General features: G+C 39.4%; 1 protein-coding gene across 2 annotated transcripts in view; it reads right to left on the bottom strand.

Annotated features, from left to right (window-relative positions):
* prkcbb (protein kinase C, beta b) overlaps nt 1-24319 on the bottom strand; it is a 121542-nt gene that overhangs the window by 22350 nt on the left and 74873 nt on the right. For both annotated transcript variants that reach the window (XM_055005126.1, XM_055005125.1), the window contains exons 10-16: nt 18681-18854; nt 14908-14999; nt 13792-13854; nt 12114-12252; nt 10378-10458; nt 9782-9889; nt 3317-3457 (exon numbers count right to left, since the gene is read on the bottom strand). In XM_055005126.1, coding sequence (XP_054861101.1) covers nt 3317-3457; nt 9782-9889; nt 10378-10458; nt 12114-12252; nt 13792-13854; nt 14908-14999; nt 18681-18854 — 798 coding nt within the window. The remainder of the gene's footprint in view (nt 1-3316; nt 3458-9781; nt 9890-10377; nt 10459-12113; nt 12253-13791; nt 13855-14907; nt 15000-18680; nt 18855-24319) is intronic.

Here is a 24319-nt window from a genome sequence, read left to right as displayed (position 1 = left end):
GAGATGACATCACTTGAACATGGTTTCAAATATGAGAACAAGTGCCAGTACTTGGGGTGTGCTTGATTTAACTCTCCATTAGCCACGGATAAAATTGGAAATTGTTACTGCCTTCGATGTGATACGAGAGCATCACTCTCAGGAGAGGATAAATGAAGCACGCCTCAGGTTCGCTTTCCTTTTTCAAATATTTGAAGCATATTCAACTCAAATCTTAAACATAACAAGGTCACTGAGGTCTCAAACATCCCGTGGCAGTGCACTACATTAAACTGGAGACCATGCAGGTGTCATGCATGGAGCTAGAACTTTTTGGTAAAGAGCATTTTCACCATGAAGTTACTATTATTTATTTTTTGTTTCATCTAGATTTTACGGTTCTGGGATTTAATTGGGATTTCTCAACAGAAGAAAAAAAGGCTCAAAGCCAAAGATAATTATTGGTGTAATGGTGGGTTAATTATATGCTGCAGCTGTGGAGACCTGCTGAGATACGATAAACCAAATCAGACAATCAGCTCCTATGCAAAAGAGCACAGGGAGCAACATGAAATCTCTTTAGATATTTTGTTTGGAAGAGGCACAGTTTGCTAAAATGTTCCACTGACTTTTAAGATATTCTCTGTGTGACATTTACCAGGTGAAAATGGAAATCAGAAACTAATCAGACTCTTGGCTAGCCTAAATGCTAACAAAGCAGTGATGGATGATAGAATTAAATTATCTGAGTACTGTACAGTTTGCATCAGGTCGGATTGCTTTTGTAAAAAAAAAAAAAAAAAAAAAGAAGTCATTGTTCATTTCAGTTTCCTTCATTTCCTGCTTCTGACCACTGGGAGCCCAAAAAGAGCTTCTATACCCCTGAGATGTGTGTCCATCTAAGTACATAAAACAAGTTATTAACTTGAAAACTATATTTTCCCGACAGTATGCCTCACAGGGACTTTGGGCCAAGCTCTTCCTTTTTTTTCCATCTCCATCACTGCGCTGAGCTTTAATTAACACAACAAGGATTTGGTGTCCTCTGACAACATCACCCAGAGGAAAACTACAAACTCATTAAATCTCTGTAACTCGGAAAAACCAAATGAAATTAAGCCAGACTGTTTATAGTTTGGGGAAATATGTGAAATGAGAAATACACCAGGGTCAAATAATATTTGCAGCTAATTACTTGCATTTGTTTTAACCTGTTTGGAGGGAGCCAGATAGGGAGGATTTGCCACAAAGGGAAATGAATTGAGTGTGCAAAGTTTAGAAGTATCTGAGAATCAATGTCTCATATCAGAGAGGAACAAAGGTCAACAACCTGAATGATGTCAGGGGTGTTACTGAGTTTGTTTTTGGTGAAATGCTGCTTTAGAGCAATTTATTTCTTTTTAGGCCAACTAGATGTTAAACTTTAATCTCATATTCCCAAGAAAATGGATCAGCATGTGTTTCGCTAAGATTTTGATATTATTTTCAGTACTGCGAGGTTTAAGAAGTGCACTCCAGGACAGGTTTCATTTGAGACCGAACCCTAGAGCATGCAAATAAACAGAAAAATACACAAAAAAAACTGAACACATAGAGGACAAATAAAATGTGTTGATGAAAGGACAGATGGGTTGATGCAGTGAGTAGATGGATGGATTGGTGGAAGGATGGATGGATCGCTGGATGCTGATGGAGAAACAGACCCACTAGTGATTGCTGGAAGGACAGATGGATGGAGACGGTGATAACTTTAAATGAAAGTCCAATGTAATGGCATGTTTTATCTGTCGGATGAATGAATAAACCAGATAGTCAGTCGGTCTTAGCCGGTCAGTCAGTCATGCACACACGTGCTCGGGCATCAAATAGATTCATTAAATGCAACTACGGCATACAAAACCACAACAGACAGTGATCAGGAACAGTTAGGAGACTAAATTCTGACCAAAGCGATCCTGCCGCTTCAACCAGCAATATGCATTTAAAAAGCATCAATCATCCTTCATAAACAACTATCCTAATAGAAGCACTCGCAGGAGAAGAGGTTTGAGGTGGTTTGTAGTCAGAAATAAAGGGAGACCCTCCTTAAAATAACACAGAGGCAAAAAATGAACCCGCTTTACTAAAATAAGTCTGATAACAGCAGCACGGAGGATCAAAGAACCACCTTGAGACAGTCCCTAACTTTTATGTGTCGTAAACACAACGGTTCATCAGAAAAATCTAAACCTATTTATTCTCTTCAGTAGGAAGAAAGACAGGAAGAGAGAGAAAAGTGACGGAAAAGAGAAAAGATGTAAGAAAGACGAGATCAAACAGAAAGACAAAGGCAGACAGAGGGAAAGAAAAAGTAGAGAGGAGAGAAGATCAGACAACATATGTTGGTAGCCACATCAGAGGACTTTGCAGAAGCCAGGCCCTAAATGTGACCTCTAGGATACATGAGAAACTATACATGCACGCAGGCACACACCCAGATGCATGCTTCCAGATTGCGGTGTTACTGATCCAGCACACACACACACACACACACACACACACACGCCCCAGCGGCCCGACAACGCTGCATAAAAAGCTCAACTCGGAAAAACTCTTTAGCAGCAGCGTGGCCCGAGGCTGCCTGAGTGTGCGCATTTTATGTGTATGTGTGAGATGACATCATTCCAGCTCTAGTTACGCTCAAACTCATTTTGTCGTAGAATAAAAAAACAACAACAACAGAAAAGCACAAACACACACATGTTTTAGGTCACTTTCTGACGTGAACGTGCATTTTCTCCCCAGAGCTTTAGTCTAAACCCCAGTAAGGACTAAAATCCCTCCAGCACATGCAGAATGCACCAAACTGCAGACACCGATTTTATATCCAAGACTGTCGTAATCATCATCACAAGCACATTTTTTTTTTTATTGCCGCCGCTGATATTCATCGTCTTTCCCATCCGACCCACATCGTCACCGTCTCATCATCATCACCTGCATCAACGTTTTTCCGGCTTTATTATCATCACAAACCGTGGCCTCATCAGCACACATTCTTAATCATCACTGCCATGATTTCCTGACTTACCTGAGTGCGTTGTCCCACACAGGGGAGGGGAAGAGACAGAAACATCACATTGAAAGTGAGGAGACAGAGATAGATAAGGTGTCGAAAGGAAACAGAGGACGTTAGATTGAAAGAAGGGAAGAAGTGTGAACCTTATTCTGCACCACATGCCTCTAAGCAGAGTCTTCACCTGGAGTCTAACCAGCAGCAGGACCTAAACTCCTGCTCTCTGCTCTGCTTGGGGAGTGTTTTGCCTCATGTGCCACTCGTGTGATTTGCCACACTTACAGCTCTGGGTTTGAAAGGAGGCTGCACCTCCTTGTTCTCCAGTTTCTCCCAGTCCATGTAGCGGAAGAAGCTGTGCTCTCGAATGTCTCTCTCCCCCTCCGGACCACAGCCCAGTCGCTTCGCTGGATGCTTCGTCATCAGCTGGACAGATGGGGAGAAGAGAAAGGATTACAGTGTGCCGCTCCTGCTTTTCTTCCCTCAATCTAATGTTTCCCAACTTGGTGAGCAATTCTTCTTATTTCTATACTTTATTGTCTGCATATTTGCAGCTGTTACAGCTATCTTCTTTCTCACAATCTCTTTCTCCTCCATTTTTATTCATGGCCTCCACCTTTTCTTCCTTCACTACTTCTTTTTTCCATCTGAAAACAAACATTTATCCATATTTTTATCATGCTGAGTCTCAAATCTGCTAACAACCCCACATTTTCACAGCTCGAAGCCCAATGGAGATTGCTAGGTTTAACTTCCAGGTATTAACTTTCAGGCAAATGAAAGGTTACTTGGAGATGGCCCAAACTGATTGACATGATGTGAGAAAAGCCATTGGTGTGGGTGAACTTAGTTAAAACTGAGGGTCAAAAAGTCAAGTATGCAAACAACAGACATGGGGCCAATTTGTGTTGTACTTCTCAACAGTTCTTGTTCTGGAATCGCAAGTTGAAATAGTTTTTCCTTGCTAAAACGCTTTGTTATGCTGTAATTTTGTAGATTTATACATTGTAAAAACAGTAATTTTAAAAAAATTCTTAATGTAAAAACAAAACATTAAACATTTGTAACTTTGAGTAACCGTTTAATTCATGTTGTTGCCATTTAACAAAAACCGTTCAAGTAGATGAGTGTTAACTTCCAGTATATTTACTATTTCTAAAATGAGATACAGTTTATGACAAGTAACAGATAATACAAGCATTGGTTTTTGTTGGTCAAAGGACAGATATCTTGTTTTGGATGAATGTGTTCTCTTAAAATTATAATATCTAGAAGAAGAGCAAAAAATAAATAAATACACACAATCTCATGTAAAATTAAGATTAGCAAACGTAGATTAGGTATAGAACGGTACTTTATTTTTATGGGATGTTCATTTTTGGCTATTTTACAGCATTTCATTCATTTATTTTTTGGGGCACAAGCTGATGGAATGCAGCCATTTTTCAAAACTTTTCTTTAAAAAAAATTTCAATAAATATATATATTTGTAAGTGTAATATTCATTTAGAGAAATAAGAATTTTTTCCCCCCCGTATGGTGTAGCTACTCATCAACTTGACTTGACTGGTTGATGAGTAGCTACACCATCACTGAACCAACTTTTTCTTTGCAGCACTAGTCTGAGCAATATTTAGTAACTAACCGTTGAGATATTTCAGTTTGGATGAATATGACAGACCGATCAACTCGCCGGCTATTCAAGCCCCGAAGCCACGCTGCTGGTGTTGGCAAAACGTTTAATGAGCTGCTTAGTAACCTCTGTCAAAAAGGAAACAGGTATTGTAGGTATTTTGTCTTTCCAAATTACAAAGGCCGATCACATACAAGCTCTACCCCACTAAATTTTAAGTATTAAACAATACTGATTTATAATTATTGCATTGAAAAACATGTTGTGTCTGCATTTTTAACATTTTCATAAAGTAAGTAGCAGGAATGATCCTAACCAGTATGACAGGTCTGAATCTGATCTCCACTCACCACTGGGCTGGTGTGATGCACCAAAAATCCCCTCTGGTATCATCAAACTTTCATCCTGACTCTTTCCCTCAGTGAACTATGATTCTTTCATTCATATCTGTTTGTGAATAAATCATTACAATTATTAGTCTTTCTTCACCTTTAATTTCCCCCCCCTTTCTTTCATTTTAACATCCATCAGTTCTACTATCTATCATCTTAGCTGCCTCTCTCTGGGGACCAAATATAAGCCACCAACCTACAGCCTGCAGACAAATGAATAACTGTTGTTTTTTCCCCCTCTTTTACCACAGCAGTTTGTCCGCAGGCGTAATTAAGGACTGTTTACAATGTCGGTACACACAAAACCTTAAGAATGGCATGGAGGCCGGTGACGTCAGCATTGGTGTGTGTGTGTGTGTGTGTGTGTGTGTGTGTGTGTGTGTGTGTGTGTGTGTAGATGGGTGTGCCTCCCTCAGGAGCAGCAGTCATAACTCATTACATTAGAACCAGAATAACATTTTCCAGGGGTCAGTCAACCTTACACCGTGCACACACAAACACAGTGGCTACTCGGAGATAAGTGCATAGACACACAAACACAGTTGTTTTAAAAGTACCATTTTACATGCTACTTATTGTGACAGAGACTCGTGTTCGTGAGTTGAAGGTTACCCTTGTCTGTAGTGCTGACAGCAGCTGACCAATGACCGGAGCCAAAAATAACTGACATTATTATAATTTGAATTAGGAAATGTTACAATTTGGCACTTATAAGGAAGATAAACACTTGTTTTAAAGAACTGGAGTATAAAAAAACAGACCTAGTATCACAGATTTAAGTTTCTAACCTTTAAATAAGTTTATATTCTAAATGACAGTTTAGTCACTCATCTTTAGATAACCTTAAACGTCATACTTGTGGTTACACCCGTGGTTCCCGGTTTAATGAAACGTGCTTCTTGCATCATTGAATCCAACAGTGGACAGCATCGGTTTTTGTGTGCACCTTCTTTTGCACTCGCGAGGACATATCTGAACAATTACTCTTTGCTGTAGAATGAAGTGAAGTTGAAGACATCATGTTCCAACACCACAGCACTACAACATTGTGGCAGCTTGTGTGTGTGTGTGTGTGTGTGTGTGTGTGTGTACGTGCATGTGTGGCACATTGCTGGCTATGAAATATGGATGCTTGATATGGTGGATGCAGGGGAGTGGAAATGTCTCTGATCACTCCCTTCACTTCCACACGTGCTCAAATACACTCTCACACACACACATCGCAAGCCTACATTCTGCCTATAGTTTATACTGTATGTTGGCAGGAATTAAACTGTTAAATTCTAAAATGGTGATTTGACGTCGAAATCAGTCGAGTCGGACACAATTTCACGATTTCTCCCTCGAAAAACCGCTAACTGATCATTCAGGTAATGGATTAAGGTCTGCAGTGTTGCTTTGAAGCTGCTGTATAGAGAAATAGTTGTTTTAACTGGCATGTGTAGACCGTTTTCAATTTTACACTGACATGCGTCACTCATTTGGGAAGAATATTCATGAACGAGACGAGCACCTTTATTTACAGGAGATATGATACAATCATACAGTTACATAGACTGTCTGTCGCTGCAAACATAACCGATTTGACCAAAACACTCCTCCGACCTCAGATCTCCATTCAGAATTATTGGTGATTTTTACTCATTCATTTAAAACTTTATAAGCTATACTGAGAATACTACATTATAACTGCACATAAATGTTATTCTTTTCCATAGAACATCATGTACAGTGTGTGCACAGAAAGCATCAGCTTCATTGCCAAGTACTCAAAAATCATCTTTATTTACAGATTTTTTCTTTTTTTTTTTCCTTTTTCAAAATGGAAATATCTTGTAGCGTTTAAAAAAAATAAGGGTTCATGCAGTGTTCACATGCACGTCCTCCCACACACACACACACACACGCACACACGCACACACACACAGTGAATTAACCCAGGCAATGCTGGCAGGGCGCACTGGGAGCTCTGGGGGTGGACGGAGGCGAGCTTTTCATGCTCCACTGAAGATTCTCTGTTGTAGCATTACAACCCAGTAATCATCACTAATATATAACACAGCCTCTGTGTGTGTGTGGCTGTGTGTGGGTGTGTGTAGATCAGTGAACATATTTGCGATTAATTTGCCTATCAATGTCTTTACCTTTAAATTCAGTAGGAGGACGTAACACAAAAGTAATGCCGGAATAAGCATATGTGTCTTTATCAATTTTGCAGTATATGTTTGTTTTATACATTAATGTAGGTGTGTTTTCAGGTTATTGCAGATCTTGAAAAAAAGGGAAGCGAAAAACTAAATGGGTTCTTTCTTTTCTTTAAAAAAAAAAAAACAAGACTTGAAATGTATTATTTATGGGGTGAAGTATGTATTTTCTGCTGCTAGGCGCCTCTCGATCAAAACAGCAACAAAATAAGTGATTTGATGATGTTGTGAAGCAGCTAAGGATCATGGGAGTTGTAGTCTTCACCAGTCCTGCTGGTGAAAATCTATCTGATGAGAATTAGGCATAAATCATGCTCCAAGGCGAGATAATGTACGAAAGCTTCACTCACGTTACATTTAGTCATGAATATTCACATTATGCCACTTCATTCTAATGACATGATATAACGGGATGTTAAATGCTAACTTCTACTTATATGGTAAAATCTTTTGTGGGGTAGACCAGCACTGTTATTCGCAGTCTAAACAGTCATACTAAAACAACAGTGATCCATTAAGAGTAATAAACAACAGCATATATAGCCCCATTACTTGCTACATCCAGTAAAGGGGATTTGCTACCATCGACAAGCCATCAAAATAAAATGTATTGATGCACTGAATAAAATGAGGTATTTCTCTGGGTTTTAACACTGTTGGAAACATAGAGGGTCATTTAAGTACACAGCTCAACAGATATAATGGCTGTCTAGTTAAGGGATGCAAATTCATACAGTTTTCTTATCTGATGGTTGGACACATCAATCAATAATCAATTAAATGTTAAAGCAACTGAAGTCTGGTGGCCATTTTTTTGCAAATACTGATAAAGCCATTTTTAACCATGTACATGTGACATCTGCTGTAAAAGTGGCTTAGTTTCAGAAGCCACTCAGTTATAGCTAAGCTGTCCTGGTAAACTGTGGCGCATTTGCAAAATGTGAGCATTGTCCAGAAGCCATTAAGCGGCACAGAAGTCTTTGTCATGGCTGCCTGTTGCCAGCTAAACACTCACAAACACGGATAAAGCCATTTCTAACCATGTACACGTGACATCTGCTGTAAAAGTGGCTCATCCGTAAAATATGAGCATTGACCAGAAGGCATTAAGCGACACAGAAGTCTCTGTCATGGGGGCCTGCTGCTAGCTAAAACCCTTGCAATCTTCTCTATTTGCCAACATGGATGTACTCATAGACTGAAAAAACTATTCTTTCTGGTTGCTGCGGTGTTAAACATGGCACATGAGCTGCTGAGTACTGCTTAATGCACCTGGTACTGCACTTAATCTACAGTACATTATCAGACAAGCATGTCCTTTGTCCTCTGCCGTTTTGTTTGTCAGTAAATAACTGATTAATGATTAAAGATCAACATCCCTAGTCTAGTTGATTTCAAACATTTAAATATGGACATGTTAGATATTACACCTTTAATTGGATGTTTTTTTCAGTTTGTGTACTGCGATACAAAGAATGAGTGTCATACTATCGAGCTCGAGCTCTCAGCAGAGCTTTGTTAGGTCCCGAATGTCGGCGGAATCACTAGAGAGAGACGACCTGTGCTCTGTAAAAGGACCGAATGTGTATCTAAAGATTCCATACATCACTGTGTGTCTGTGTGTGTGTTTGTGTGTAGTTGGTTGTGGTCGGTGAAGCGTGCGGTTAGGAGATGAGACAGAGGTTTGATAGAGAGGTCCCACTCCATTTATAGCAGTAATCAGCTCACAAACACACACAGAGTTTCATCAGTTCAGAGGACATCGAGTTCCGAGAGACTTACCCGAACTGTCCCTGTAACAACTACTTGCTTAACCCAAAATCTTAAGCTATTAAACTCTAAAATTGACCGTTTTGCATTGTGTGGACTCCTCACAGTGAAACATTCTATCCCTACAAAATGAGTAATATAAGGACAAACACCAGTGTAATCCAGTTGAGAAGTGTCAGAGCATCATTTGGTACTGGCCAGTCTCTTCTGGAGGGGAGTTTCCACAGCCAACTGAGCACACTGCACAAGCTTAAGCTATTAGAGCAATGCAGTGTGTGTGTGTGTGTGTGTGTGTGTGTGTGTGTGTGTGTGTGTGTGTGTGTGTGTGTGTGTGATAGAGAGATAGAGGGTACGTACAATGAAAAAAAGCGAAACAATGGCTTAACAATGAACACTGCAGAGACAGCGAGAAGGACGGCAGAGTGAGACGGAGGGTGAGATGGAAGCAGGACAGATAGTGAGAGTGAACAATGTTGTTTCACTCCAAATAAATGTTCCCTCACAATGGCTTTAATTATGCAGATAATTTCGATGTCTCCTTCTCTTCCTCCTTCCTCCATTCACCTCCTTTCTCTATTCTTGCTCCTGCTTCCTTTCCTTAAACCTAATACCCTCCCAGTTCTCTACTCAGTGTTATGTTGAGACAAAGAAAAAAAGGAGGCAAGAGAGAGATTTTGTGAGGCGAGAGCAAGGCTGAGCTTCAGAGCTAGACAAGGACTTGCAGCGTGTGTTTGCGTGTTTGTGGACTCACCCCTTTACAGATAGCGACAGCCTCCTTGGACATGGACTTGGGATAGGAGACGTGATGCTCCATGATGGACTGAAATAACTCATCCTCGTCCTCGCCATCAAATGGAGGCTGGAGAGGACAAAAGAGACGAGTTAGAAGAATCACAGGGCAGCACGGGACAAATGGAGGCTATTAAAACCGAATCATTAAAAGCTGTTTTGTCTGAACTCATGAGAATCAAAATACTGCCGGCCTTGAACACTTACAAATTCACAATAGCCACTCCAAATGAGATATCCAGGATTTGAAAATGTCACATCTATTCTTAACAATTATTAATGCCATGAGAGGAAAACTCATTATGCGATATAATTTAATAGCTAACCTTTCATTAGACAGTGTCAAATTTTAAAGGCTACCATCAGCAGTGTTTGTTTTAATTCACAGTCAGTCATGAATACAAATGCTACAGACAGAGGAGTTTGACTTACGTATTCATGCTGTTTCAAACATTCTTTTATTTCCTTTTGTGTATTTTTATTTATTTATTTTTTACCAGTTCTAAAAGAATCTACACATAATCACATATTTTTAAAGGCATAAACACACAGACCAACCTGTCCAGCCAACATCTCATACAGCAATACTCCAAAGGCCCACCAGTCCACAGATTTTCCATAAGGTTGGTAGGCGATAATCTGGAATATGACATAATTTGCTCAGAAAAGTTGCAAAAATCATGAAGTCAAAGGATCAAAATGTACAGTAGAAGGAGAACATTTAACCTAACATAACCTAAAATGCCGCACCAAAAGTCCCGTTACCTGTCAGTGATTTAAATGCTGTGGCTGACTGATTACTAAAAGTCAATAACATGTTGTGTCACAGCCTTGACCGGGATTGTTTTCTACTTGGCATCATGCTGGTTTACTTTTTAAACTTGGGGTAAATCAGAATGCTATGAGGTTGTACCTAAATAATGAATGAAGCTACGCTATTCACACTCAGTTGACTAAATTCAAGGTTATGAATGTGTCATAACAGAATTTAAAGTCGTAATATCATAGCTTTAATTGGAATTTTAAACAAGACTCAGATCCTTAAAATGCAGGACAACCACTCTGAACTCAAAACAATAACGCACAGTGCCACTTTTAATGGTTCTACTGCTGCTTACATGCAATCTCCTGCCCATATTTATTCTATTTTCTTGGTTTTTATTTGATTTCATTTACCTCCCACACTGTATTTTGCATGTGTTGTAATTCTTACTATAGTCTTGTTTTATATGTACATTTGATTTTATTATTTATTGTTATTTTATTACTTATAGCTTGTTTTCAATGCACCGTTCAGTAGCAGCCATTTATATTTTCATCATGCCCCTATGTATGATGACAATAAAGCTATTCTATTCTATTCTATTCAAAATATATGATTTTAATTCATGGCTATGTGAGCGAAGTGTATTCTAACTGGGCTTAAATGCTGATCGACATTTAAATGCAGCTATTATGATTTCAAATTATGATTAGGATGAAGCTAAAATGCAGTGACTTCTCCTTATATACTGCAACTACCAATAGCAGTGGTAGAGTTTGTTTTAAATCATTGTCACGTCGTAAGAAATGTGGTAGCAGCAAACACAGCAAATAAGTGGTTGATCATTTGTAAAGGCACAGTTATGAAAGATGATTTTCTATGTTCTTCTCATGTTCCTGCTGAGCATTAGATGAGAAAAACAATCTTTGACCCTAGCCTAGAAACCTTCTAAAACCAAAAATGTTCGTTTTCATGTTGAGACATTCATACAGATAAAAGAAATTAGACAAACTAACTTATTATTAAATTTCAATGAGTCTTCAAAGCTGCATTTGTTATCTGCAAACAGAACTAAGCTGGCTGTGTCCCTGGATCTGTTGTAATGCTCATACTAAAATGCTATTTGGTGAGCCACATTAATATGTCCAGTTAAATACTATGTCAAATGCAGAATGCCAAAAATACCAGAATGTCCTGCTGAATCCAGTCACATTTTGCAGTATGCAACCACTTTGGCACACACAAGTCAAAGTTGGTCAGCACTTGAAGGTTAAGGTGCAACATTATAAAGAATTAGTACATCCCAATTAAATGCAAACTACATGCAACCATGCTTACTATTACAAGTATTCATGTGAACATAAGTATCCTGGCTGCTGGGTCCACATACAAATTTAGAGTAATAATCTTCTCACCTAACTCTCTGTAGGAAAGTAAAAGAGGCTGTTTACCTTCAAGAAACTGCGAGTGTTTGTGTATTACCGATTAACCGCTGATTGACCAGTCACCATCACTCACACTCAAGCTTTACCTCAGGAGCGATGTAGTCTGGTGTTCCACAGAAGGTCTTGGTGGTGACTCCGTCATTCATGTTTTCTTTACACATGCCAAAGTCTGCGATCTTAATGTGGCCCTCACAGTCCAGCATGACATTGTCCAGCTTCAGGTCTCTACGGGAGGGAAAACAAAGTTAAAGTCTAGCAACATATATTTAATTAGCAGCTGTAGTTTTCTTTTAGTGGCAGTTTGTTGGTCATCGAGACAACATTATGCAACTCTGATGATGTTATGAACAGAAGAAAGCTGGTAATTGTAGGTCATGTCTAAAGGTCAAAACCTACTTCTTGTCTGAAATTTCTTTAGTGGCAACTGGAGGGGAATCATGATCAATCTCACTGTATAATCCTGTATAGTCAAAACATTACATATAAATACACATTATGTTCAACTTCCCACTGAAGATAAAGTGGATTTGTGGTCCAGAGATATTTGTCTGTTCAATAAGTTTTCTTGTAAACAGACCTGGCTGTGTTTACATTCAGTGTTTCTTGTAAAACACATTGTGTGTATCGTAGAGATCTATCAAATGTGTTGGGTGCATTTCTTTCCTCATAAAATACTTGCCAAGCTAATGTTTACATAAAAAAGAGCTTTTAAGTAGCAAGAGTTTTTAAACTTGTATTATAAAAGGTACAAAAGTGTGCTTGGGATTTTATACAGAGAATTCGTTCAAAATGTGATTATCATGTCACAGTTTGGCATTCAGACTTCCTAATGCATATGATGTGGTCTAAAAATAATGGCAGACTGTTTAATTGTTGACATATTTTATAAGATATTTTAAATAAAACTATATAAATATACAATTTTTTGTGAATTATCTCATCTGTTTACTTGCAATAAAGCATTATTCGACCAGCAACACAAAAAAACAGTGAAGGCATTCATGACTTAGCTGTTATCAATAGTCGTGACAAAAATTCAGTTTTTGAATGAGCTGCAGGCCGTGTTTGGGTAAGTTCTAAAATTAAGGTTATAAAGTGTACTTTCATTAAAATGAAATTCTAGTATTTTTTATGAGACGGTTTTTTGTTTTTCTTGATTTTCTGGTGCCCCAGCTGCTATTTTCTTGCAGTGTGCCATCTTGAAAGATGTCTCAAAAGAGGAGGCTTGCCCGAGGATACAGCAAAGATACACCTGTGTGTTGTCACTGTGTCCTTGCTGAAGTCTTTTCTGCACCCGTAGTGCAGAAAAAGAAACACAGCTCAAATATACAAACCAGTAGCTGGAGCAGGTCTGACAAATGTGTGTATATAACATGCATCACTCAATCATAATGTAGGTTACTCTTCTTCTGTATGTCACGCCTTCTTTATACCTCACACTCCACGCGTGTTACATGAAACAAAATGAAAATGTAGGTGTTGATTCAGAATGACGGCTCAGAAGCGAGGACGTCTCATTTTGTTAAACGTCTCAACTCCTCTCTCATCGCATCTCTTCGTTGCCTCCTCGACTCGCATCTCAGGTGAGAAGACGCGATGAGAGGAGGTGAGGAAAGATATCGAGATTAACATATTTTTGAGTATTTTTACATGGGACTGTGGATATAATAAATGTCCTGCTACTCGTGATCCAGATGATATCGTCACATGGGCACATCTGCGTCTGACGTTAGCGTCACTTGGTTTGTTGGGTATGAATCTTACCTGTAGATGATGCCCTTTTGATGTAGGAAAAACAGACCAATGGCGATCTCAGCAGCATAGAACCTACACGCACAAAAGAGAAACAACAACAGCAATTAGAAACAGACTGAGAGAAAGGACAGCGGGAAAACAGAGGGATAATTTGTGTGTGTGTGTGTGTGTGTGTGTGTGTGTGTGTGTGTGTGTCAGCATAAAGGTCAGCGCTGTCTCTTCAAGGCCAGAGAGCAGCTGATAAGATCAACAGCAGAAGTCTGGACAGACTGGCCACGCAGTCAGCCATGTTTGCATGGGCGTGCACGATCAGCATCTGTTTGTAAAGTGCATGTAAAAGATGTCAACAGGTATTCTGAAGGTGTGGAGACAAGCGTAGAATATGCAGAGCCTGTTTAGAGCTTTGTAGGTGTTTTATCTGTGATCAGAATGATGACCAGCGGGAGATTGCTGCAGCGAGAAAACCAACAGAGTCTGTTAGATGATAAATACTGAGCAGCACAAAATACAAAAAGACATGACACTGAGCCAAAGTTCAAGGGAACATCATCATCCATGAAGCAGAATAATCCTGACTATTGTCTAATAAATAAATTAAAGAGGGAGGAAGAAGTTGATGGCCTTAGATAAAAGAGTTCCTCATCAAGTTCGACTTGCCCTTCAGCAGTCTAAACCCTCTGCCAGAGGGGAGAAACTCTAATTCCCTATAAAGTAGATGAAGGTCTGACTCTTCCACGGCTCTCGCATTCCCCGACAGCCCGCTTGTCAAATATGTCAGCCCGCTGGTTCGGCTTGACACCAGTGATCTCGGCAGCCACCTTAATTATATTCTGCAGTTTTGGAGGTATTGTACCACACACTGAAAACTCTCAGGAGCTGCTGGATTACTTTCATTTCTTTGAAGCTCCTCAGAGCAGCAAGGTGCATCAGGGCAAACAACATATTTCACCCCGAGGCTCTGCTCGGATTGCTCATCCATCACCTGAGCCTGTCAAATTGCTGATGGCTTATTCACTATGATTAAGAAAAGGTATTACTAAACTGTGAAACACCTATTTTCACGGTGCTGAGATTTTGTATAGACGACGGCACAAGAAAGGTGTGTGTGTGTGTGTTTGTACTCACACAGCATGGGGCTCTTTGAACTTGCCGACCTGCTGTATCTGATACATGAGATCGCCGCCGTTTATGTACTCCATGACGAAATACAAACGGTCCTATGGAGAGACAAAGGGGCAGATAGAGAAAGAAAGGTCAAAAAGTACATGGTTATAAGGGCAAATGAGGGAGAAATTACATGATAGTGAGGAAGAAAGTGCAAAACACAGTGGAGGGAAAGCGGTTGTTCAGAGATAGATGGGTCAAATGAGAGGAGATCAAACAAGAGAGACAGAAAAAACTAACACAGGAAGTGAAAATTGAAGGATAAAAGAAAGAAAAATGGAGCAAGAGGAAGAGAGGAGGAGATGACTGGGTTGTCGTCGGTGTTTCCAGCCAGTCTTCAGCAGAGGGAACACAGTGACATCAATTTAACAACCTATTGTTCTCCATTATCTACAGAAATTGCCAATAAGGTACAGTATGAGAGAAAAAGTTGAGGGATTTGGTGTGTGGCCATGTGTGTGTGTTTTGGAGAACATATTGTGGAGTTTTGTGTGTCAGGACCTGCACTGCCTGATAAGTCTTATGAGCAGTTGTTTGTGTGCAGTATGTGCACATATTGTACACTACACACCACATATAGTATGTATATGTGTCTAGATGAGTCTTATAATTGCCTGTATGTAAGAGCTGCATGCTAAATTCCACATACAAAAGCTCTCCTCTGGTCAAAGAATTAATGCTGAGCAGGATTAACACACTCACTTGTAGTTTGTGTGTGTGTATGTGTTTGTGTGTGTGTGTGTATGTGTGTGTGTGTGTGTGTGGTCAGCTTTATTTGTCTAGTCTGTAACCACAACCTCAAATTGATTCACACTCATCATTAATCAAGGAAAACACCCACAGATGAGTGTGTTTATGTAGCATGTGAATGTAAATGAAATACCCTCCGTGTGGAGTATGAAACCAGCGAGCTATATTTACTCCTCTGTTGACTCATCTTCAGTGTAATATGGATTATACGTCAAAAGACGAGCACGAATCAAGTACGAATCCAGCCTGCGTATTCCAGCTGTGAGCTGGTGACAGCAGGAAAGGTGCTGCTGCTGTTAGGACCACAGCGTTCACCAGCGGTGTTGCTGTGCCCTTCAGCAGGACGGCACACTGTGGCTCACTTCTGATAGCATGTATCATGACAGTGGGCTGCGAAGGGCAAACGTTCAGTTTGTTAAATGGTGTGTGGGCACATATGTAACCAAACCAGCACATATTTCCTAATTACAGAAGTCTACACAGTCTGAACCAAATGCTTCATAAAACTCCACAAGAAAGCCAAAGCTTTGCTGTACTTTGAAATTCCTGGTTCGCATTATTAGTGGCCAGTTTTAGTTTGATCTGTTCTCATGAGAGATTCAAATGCAGTGGCTAATACAGATATTTCAAGGCTTCATTCTTTCATGCTGTTGGGTTAAGGTGAATGCTAATGCAGACAAGTTTATTGTATTTCACGACTGTGAGTGAAGCTGCAGTATGTGATGCATTCCAGAAGCATTTATTACTCCACCAAGGAACGTGGTGGACTTACGTGACAATCGGCGTACGTTTGTCTGTCTGTTAATAACATTACTCAAAAACAGACTAACGGATTTGGATGAAATTTTCACAGGTCAGAAATGACACAAGGACCAAGTGATTAGATTTTGACAGTCATGTGGCTTATCGTCTGGATCCATGGATTTGTTAAAGATTTCTGTATTATTGCGAGAGAGCGGCACAGCGTCACTGTAACCATGACATCAAGTGAACACTACATCAGCTGCCTGCTGATGATCACATGATTGTGATCCTACTACAAATTGACCGCTGTGGACTTATTGGGACTTATCTGTCAGAAATGATACAAGGAACAATCGATTAAATTGTGGAGGTGTTTCTGAGTCCCATCAAGTCCTGCCACCCGCTATATACTCAGATCACGTGATTCAGTATCCGTACATAACGTACACATGCATAACACACATCTGTGCTCAGTGCAACGTCATTTTTCATCTATCGGAAGTGATATAACGACCGAGCAGCCTTGGCGGAGTACTGCGCTCTCTGAGTGCGTTTTTTGTGTTATATTTGTTAAAAATCATTTCACATCCTGATATTAATCAATAAATCAAGTGCTGTGGTATTACAAAAAAAACCCAAAACAATCTATTATCTGGCAGTCACAGGCCTCTAAAAACCCTGTTCAATCATTGCATTTGACCCACATGAGATTACTGTATGGCCAACCTGCCCACCTAACTGCCTACCTGCACACACTCTGACTGTGGTACATCACCAGAGGCTTCAACAAGGGCGAACACATTGCTAGAGCTAGTGAGCAGATAGCACAAAAATTTTACAGTAACACTTCAACGTCCAACATCATTCACTGCTGAACATGCCAGATGATTGCTCTTTGTTCTCTCCATCCTCCTCTAGTTTCAATACAATTTGATTAAAGGTGTTTGTGTATAATTTGTGCCTTCTCTCCCTTGTAGGTTGTGTTTTCTTATCTGGTTGTGGAACTACACGTTACCCTTACCCCAACCAATCGAGGCAAATGACTGCCCTTCCTGAGCCTGGTTCTGCTGGAGGTTTCTCCCTGTTAAAAGGGAGCATTTTCTCCCCACTGCTGCCAAGTGGTGCTCAGAGGAATCTTTGGATTTGTTGGGTTTCTGTCTATATTTTGCAAAGTCATTACCCTACTTTGTGAAGTCCCTTGACGTGACATATTTTATAAATTAGTGCTATATAAATAAAGCTTATTTGAATGGCTTGCTGTGTCTCTACAATAACCTAAAAGTTGTTTCATATTAGTCTACATTAGCTTTGAACAGAACGTTTTACAAATATTGTGATGTTGCCTCTTTGTGTGTTTTTGGGTGATTTTTAGTGTAGCTCACTCTTTCCCACCATGCACAGTTGCAAGAAAAAGCATGTGAACCCTTTGGGATTACTTGGATTTCCACACAAATTGGTCATAAAGTGTGTTCAACAAGAGAATGGCTTCAACAGAAGAAAATACGCCTTCTGGAGTGGCCCAATCTGAGTCCTGACCTCAACCCGACTCGAATGCTGTGGCATGACCTCAAGAGAGCGATTCATACAAGACATCCCAAGAATATTGCTGAACTGAATCTGCTTTATAAAGAGGAATGGTGCAAAATTTCTCCTGACCGTTGTGCAGGTCTGATCTGCAACTGCAGGAAATGTTTGGTTGAGGTTATTGCTGCCAAAGGAGGGTCAAGCAGTTATTAAATCCAAAGGTTCACATGCTTTTTCGACCCTACATTGTGAATGTTTACATGTTGTGTTCAATAAAAACATAGAATGTTTTGTGTGGTATTAGCTTAAGTAGACTGTGTTTGTCTATTGTTGTGACTTAGATCAAGATCAGAACATATTTTATGACCAGTTTATGAAGAAATCCAGGTAATTCCAAAGGGTTCACATAGTTTTTCTTGCAGCTGTATTTAGGAGCGTTAGCTTTGGAAGGATTTTTCTGTTGTATGTTTTCAAAATCTAGCTCACACTTGCTGTTTTCAAAGTAAGTCCTGCCTACTCTAGCTTTAATTCAAATGACTTTAACATCAGAGGGTGTTCTGTTCATTGGTGTCAAAAAAAAAAGTTGAATAGTAGTCTGTTATATTAGTAATGACAGAGGAAAACAACAAATAGGAGAGCAGTTTTTTGTAGGATATAAAAACAGTAATTTTGTATAATATTGTACAACTACTGCGAGGATATGTTGGCTTTCCCACCATAGACTGGAAGGTGGAGTGCAGCTGTGTTAAGAACGGAGGCTTTCCGGCCAGAGCTAACACTCTCTTCTCCACCATGGTGCACTCCACGTCATCATCCTGGATCACAACGTCCTTCTTCAGGATCTTTATGGCAAACAGCTCCTCTGTCCCCTTGCGCTCCGCCAGCATCACCTGGAGAGGCAGAAGAACAAGGAAGGGCAAAGAAGACAGATGTGAAATTCATCATTAGTCAAAATCTTCATGACAAACAGCTCCTGTCATGGTTTTAATAAAACTATAAGGAAGAAGGGTGCAGTGTAGAAAGGAACGAAGCAGAGGAAGCAGAGGGAGAGTGATGGGGGAGGCAGGGAAAGTGGGAGAGACAGGGGAGGTAGTGCAGAGGACGAGGATAAAGGAGTGCAGTGATAAAGGAAAGCTTCTTTGACTGTTTTGGGTTACACAGTCAAAGTAGAAATAAAGACAGAAAGGACAAAAGAGAAAACTGATTCATCACTTTTCAAGATGTCAATGGATGAGAGGAAACTGGGGAAAATGAAAATGGTAAAACAAGAAAGACAGATGTGAAGGAGGTAACAAAAGCTTCCTACATAATGCAACTGGATGTCATTCGAATAAATTCTTGTTGCGGTTTGTGTCGGAATGTTAAATTTGATGCACATCAGATTGTGGGATGAATGTCTGGTGTATTCTAGTGCTAAAATATAACTAAAAAATAAAGCAAAAATCAACCTTCAGCAGAATGAAAAAGGCAGTTTTGGCCACAGCTCTAGTGTTTTTCTGCGGGGAGAATGGAAAACTTAACCAACCTCCATCTCAGGGGAGGTGAAACTTGGCCAGTGGTGAATTTGGTGAGAACTTTCTGACCTTGTTGCCAACACTACTCTAAGATCTTCATGCTGTTTGGGTTTTCTTTGCTCTTTATGAACGTTACAAAGGACATATAGGAGAAGAGAACGAGGAGAAAGAATGAAAAAAAAGGAAGGATTATTTCTCAGTTCATTTCAAGGTACTTCAGGACGAACAGTTTTGGGGTGGATGGAGATAAAAGAAGGTGGATGGGTGAAGAGAAGGGGATTAAAAAGCGGAAGAAAGGTTGATGGAGTATGAGAAGGGCAGAAGGTGAGGAAGGACAGTTACGGAGTTGCAATGCACGTTTATTTGATTCTTTCTTTTTAAAGTTTTGGGGTAAATCTGCTGTGATATGCATGCACACACACATAAATAAATAAAATACACCTTGAATTGCGGTTTCTAAGATTTCAGAGGTGGACCAGAAACTTCCAAATACACCTAGAATCTACATCCACAGCTTGTTGCATTGCTCTGTGTGTGCGGTTGTGTAGTTTCCCTGCAGTGTAAATGTCCTCTATCCAAGGTCGGTTTCATGCTGCTACACTCTCTTCCCAAAAAAAGAGTAAATGTTTTTGTATCGTCTTCCCCTCTCTTGTCACTTGCTCACTGTATCCTCTGCTGATTTTTATCTCTTTCTGCTTTCCTCTTCCTTTCTTTTGCTCCCATCCTCATATCCTCTTTCCTGAAGAATCCGGTAGCTGCTGCAAATAGCCGACCAAATGTGGGTCAAGTCTCAGCTCGCAGGTCATCTCATAAAAGTTGAAGGAGGCTCGTGATCAAAATTAAAGTTCACTGAAGTTCAGCTCTCTGGGCATAAAATCTGGACTAATATGAGCGACTGAAACTGTTGGAGGTGTCTGTTCTGTGTCTATTAACAGGCTGAGAAAGTGGAGCTTCACGTTGAGACATTAGTTTGTCTGAGAAATTCACATTTTTGCTCTTTTGCTGAGAGGTAGATGAGACTATATCTGTGCTTTTGTTTGTGTGCTTAGGTATCCCTTAAATGTAAATCTTGCAACCATGGGCATATTGATTTGAAATAGGTAAGGATTAAGACAACAGTTAAAAAAATGCAAGTATGTCTAGGTCTGCATTATATAACAAAGTCAGTCAGATGTAGCAGAACATCTGTGCCAGTTAAGAGCAAAAACTTCTTCAACTTTCCTTGGTCAGAATGCTTCAGAAGGACAAAGAACAAGAAACCCACCTACTTTTCAGAAACTATTTAAGTGATTTATGTGAACTTTAAGCACGGATAAGTTTTTCTCTTTGACACATACAACTACACTGTTTTATTTTAACATTTTATCTTAAAACAAGGCGTCGAACAGGCAAGAAGAATGTGGAAGAGAAATGAATTTCTATTACATGGCTAGCATGGCGTGTTTGTAGTTCCCACAAGGCTAATTGAGTTTTGGGACCTCAACAAAGTATCTGTCATTCAACTGTATTATATATTTAAACCTTTTATTACATATCTTGTGTTCATTTGCATAAAACACAGGGTGAACCCAGTTACTTGAACATTTTGCAGCTGCTCAGCTGCTTAGGAAAAGCTTAGTTTGATTGATTCATTGATGTGTTTAATAAAGCATTCTTCTGGGGCTGCGAGATAGTCGAGATCTTAGAAGGAACACAGGCTTAATCTCCACAGTCAGCTGACAGGCTGTTATGTTTGTAAACACAAACATGAGCCGCAGATATGTGAGAAATAAGCAGAACCGTTACTAAGTCATTCATTATAAGTTACTGTAGATGAATGTCAGCTTAATGATGTAAATGGAAAACGTATCTCACTCGCTATTCTCTCCAGGTTCATTAAGATTTAAGAGTGACCTTATATAAAATTTTTTCCCTATGAGATCAGAAACTTAGCAACTTTGCTGTTTATGTCTTATAAATATTCAGGTATGATAATGCAGAGGGGTTATCGGGTTCGGTGTTCTACAGGGAGAGCAGCACAGATGGACAAAGAGACAAAGTTATACGTGTGTGTGTGTGTGTGTGTGTGTGTGTGTGTGTGTGTGTGTGTGTGTTTCAATAAGGGCACCACAGTTGAAGAAGCTTCAGCATTAAAATCTACTGAAGTTGGATCCGTACTGGTGGCATCCTTTGTTGAACTTCAGATTAAATGTGTGTTTATGTGTGTTTGTGCGTGTAGCTGGGCCTAGGCGCATATGGTAGCAGTGTGACTCTATGTAAATACAAACTCTATAAAGTTGAAACAGAGACGAAGGACACCATCTGGCCCCAAGTTCATTTTGTACAACCACAAGGACACAAGCGACACCAGAGAGAGAGAAGACACAGGACCAGAGCGTTTCATCAGAAATCACATGCTGCTGCAGACGGAAGCTGCACAGATCACAAAGCAACAACAGGAGCTTTGTGGTGTCATTACAATCTGTCACAATCTGTCTTCTGCTGTTGTAATTTGATTTACCTGATGTTTTCACCCTCCCAGTTAGAGTTGTTGACCACATGCTGGCCTAGTGTTTTACTTGCGGTAAACTCGGGCTCACTGCCATTCATAAACTGCAGCAGTGTACTACATTATGAACTGTGGCGTGAGTCAGTATTTTATCCAAGAAAATTGTTCAGGGTCATTTGCCAGAAAGCAATCCTGAGGATATTAGCTGTCATGTGTCGTAAATGATGCCACTGTTTTCTCTGCTGACCTTGCACAGTGAATTTATCCAGGCAGAATTAATGAAACTGCACTCTGCTGCACTGCATGAGACTGCACTGTGTTGTATTACACTGGGCTGCGTGCATCATGATGAACTGTCATATGGCATATATTGAGCATGTAGCCATTGTTTCCACTAAGGTAGAGTGCACCAGAAAATCCTAAATAAAAACAGGATTTTAGACATTTTTGTGTAATATTTCATCATGTAATTGCAGCTGTACTTTAGATCCCAGTCTGCTTCTCGTCCACCATATGGCATCTCATTCAGTTTTGCAACATCAAAAACAGCAGAGATGAGATGCGTCATGTCTATATTGTCACTGGGCTGCGTTGTTAGTTCAGTGTAGGGCTGCAGTTATCGAATATTTTAGTAATCAAGTATTCTAACAAGTATTCTGGTGACTAATCGAGTAATCAGAGTGATCAGAGTGCGCCTTACAGGATCAAAAGTGGAAATGAACGCAATGTGCAACAGAAATAACAATCCTGGCAGAACACAGGCGGACATCTGTGGTGTATTGCATATATATAATATAGTACAGGGGTATTGTGCATATAGTATAGTCCAGGGGTAATATGTGTATGCATGCATATATATATATATATATATATATATATATATATATATATATATATATATATATATATATATATATATATATATATATATATATATATATATATATATATATATATATATATATATAGTACAAGTGTATAGTACATATATAGTGTAGTACATGGGTATTCGATTAAAACTAAAGCCATGGGAACCCCACATGTATTTACTTGATGATGCAGAAATGACATAAATATGTTTTTATGTTTGGTCTGTTTAAACTGCTGCTACTGCACCTGATAGACCACAAATAAGAAAACTGATCAGTTTATTAGTACTTTGACTTGGTTATGAATTAAGGCATGTAGGTCTGACAGTGTCAGACCTACACTTTAATACAATATTTATATATATATATATATATATATATATATATATATATATATATATATATATATATATATATATATATATATATATATATGAAGTTTGATAGTTTTATTGTGAAGCTGTCTGTTATTAATCATTAAAATAAATACGTGAACACACGTTTAACAGTTTTCTACCAGCATTCCTGTCTGACATATTTTTCAGTTGCAGCTTTTTACCATCACAAGTTTGTTCCTCATTGTTGTCCATTAAAACAACCTGTTGGCGATCGGTTCATTTTGTAGAAAACAAGTCAAATGATTGTTCAACGCTCCTGTTTGTATGGGCAAGTTTGAAGCAGAAAGTCTGAAAGCCTTAACAAAGAAAGCTGAAAACCATCTTCATACCTGTTAACTCTGACTGATGTTTTAGTTTTTGTCGACTCACACAAAGAAAGCTTGACTATTTGACTATGTTAAACTGTCTTCGTAGTACAGCCCTCTGATCTGACAAATGCCGTAAACACCCAAAAAGCTGCGCCGGTTAAAATACAAGTGCCCCATCAAATTTAAAATCTCCTTATAATCTGTTGATTATAGGTCGGGGTCCGTATAGGATAAAGTCTAGGTCCGGACTCGGACCGCCAGTTAATGACCTCGGGTCTAATATGTAGTGGATTAAATGATGCCTCGATTCAGAGAATTTTGCCTTTAGGAATTGTAGTAATCGAATTACTTGAATAACTCAAGGAATTGTTTCAGCCCTAGTTCAGAATCAGCAACTTTGACGTATTAAGATTTAAAAAACTGTGACCATTCAGAGGATTCTACAATATGACAGGTTGTAATGTTGGCTGTGTTTTCTTTGAGGGGAAATTGAAACAGTGATTGAACATGAGCACTAAACTCCATGTGCAAAGTTGTCATGGCATCTTTTATTTTGATTCACTGCATGTACAGTACATGCATAAAGAATAGTTCTTTAGCATAAGGTTGCTCTCACAGTTATAGTTTGGTCGGTTGGATTAGACAAAGAAAACAATACACTGTTATCCCTTAGGTAGCAGGAGCTGTAAACAGTAAGTCATGTGAACTGACAGGTTGGACAGTTTTTGCAACGTCATCCTGCATCATCAGCGCTAAAACTGACTCATCAAATTCCAGG

This window comes from Amphiprion ocellaris, chromosome 19, assembly GCF_022539595.1.
Source record: "Amphiprion ocellaris isolate individual 3 ecotype Okinawa chromosome 19, ASM2253959v1, whole genome shotgun sequence".
NCBI lineage: Eukaryota > Metazoa > Chordata > Actinopteri > Pomacentridae > Amphiprion > Amphiprion ocellaris.
This window is presented reverse-complemented; position numbering and strand designations above follow the sequence as displayed.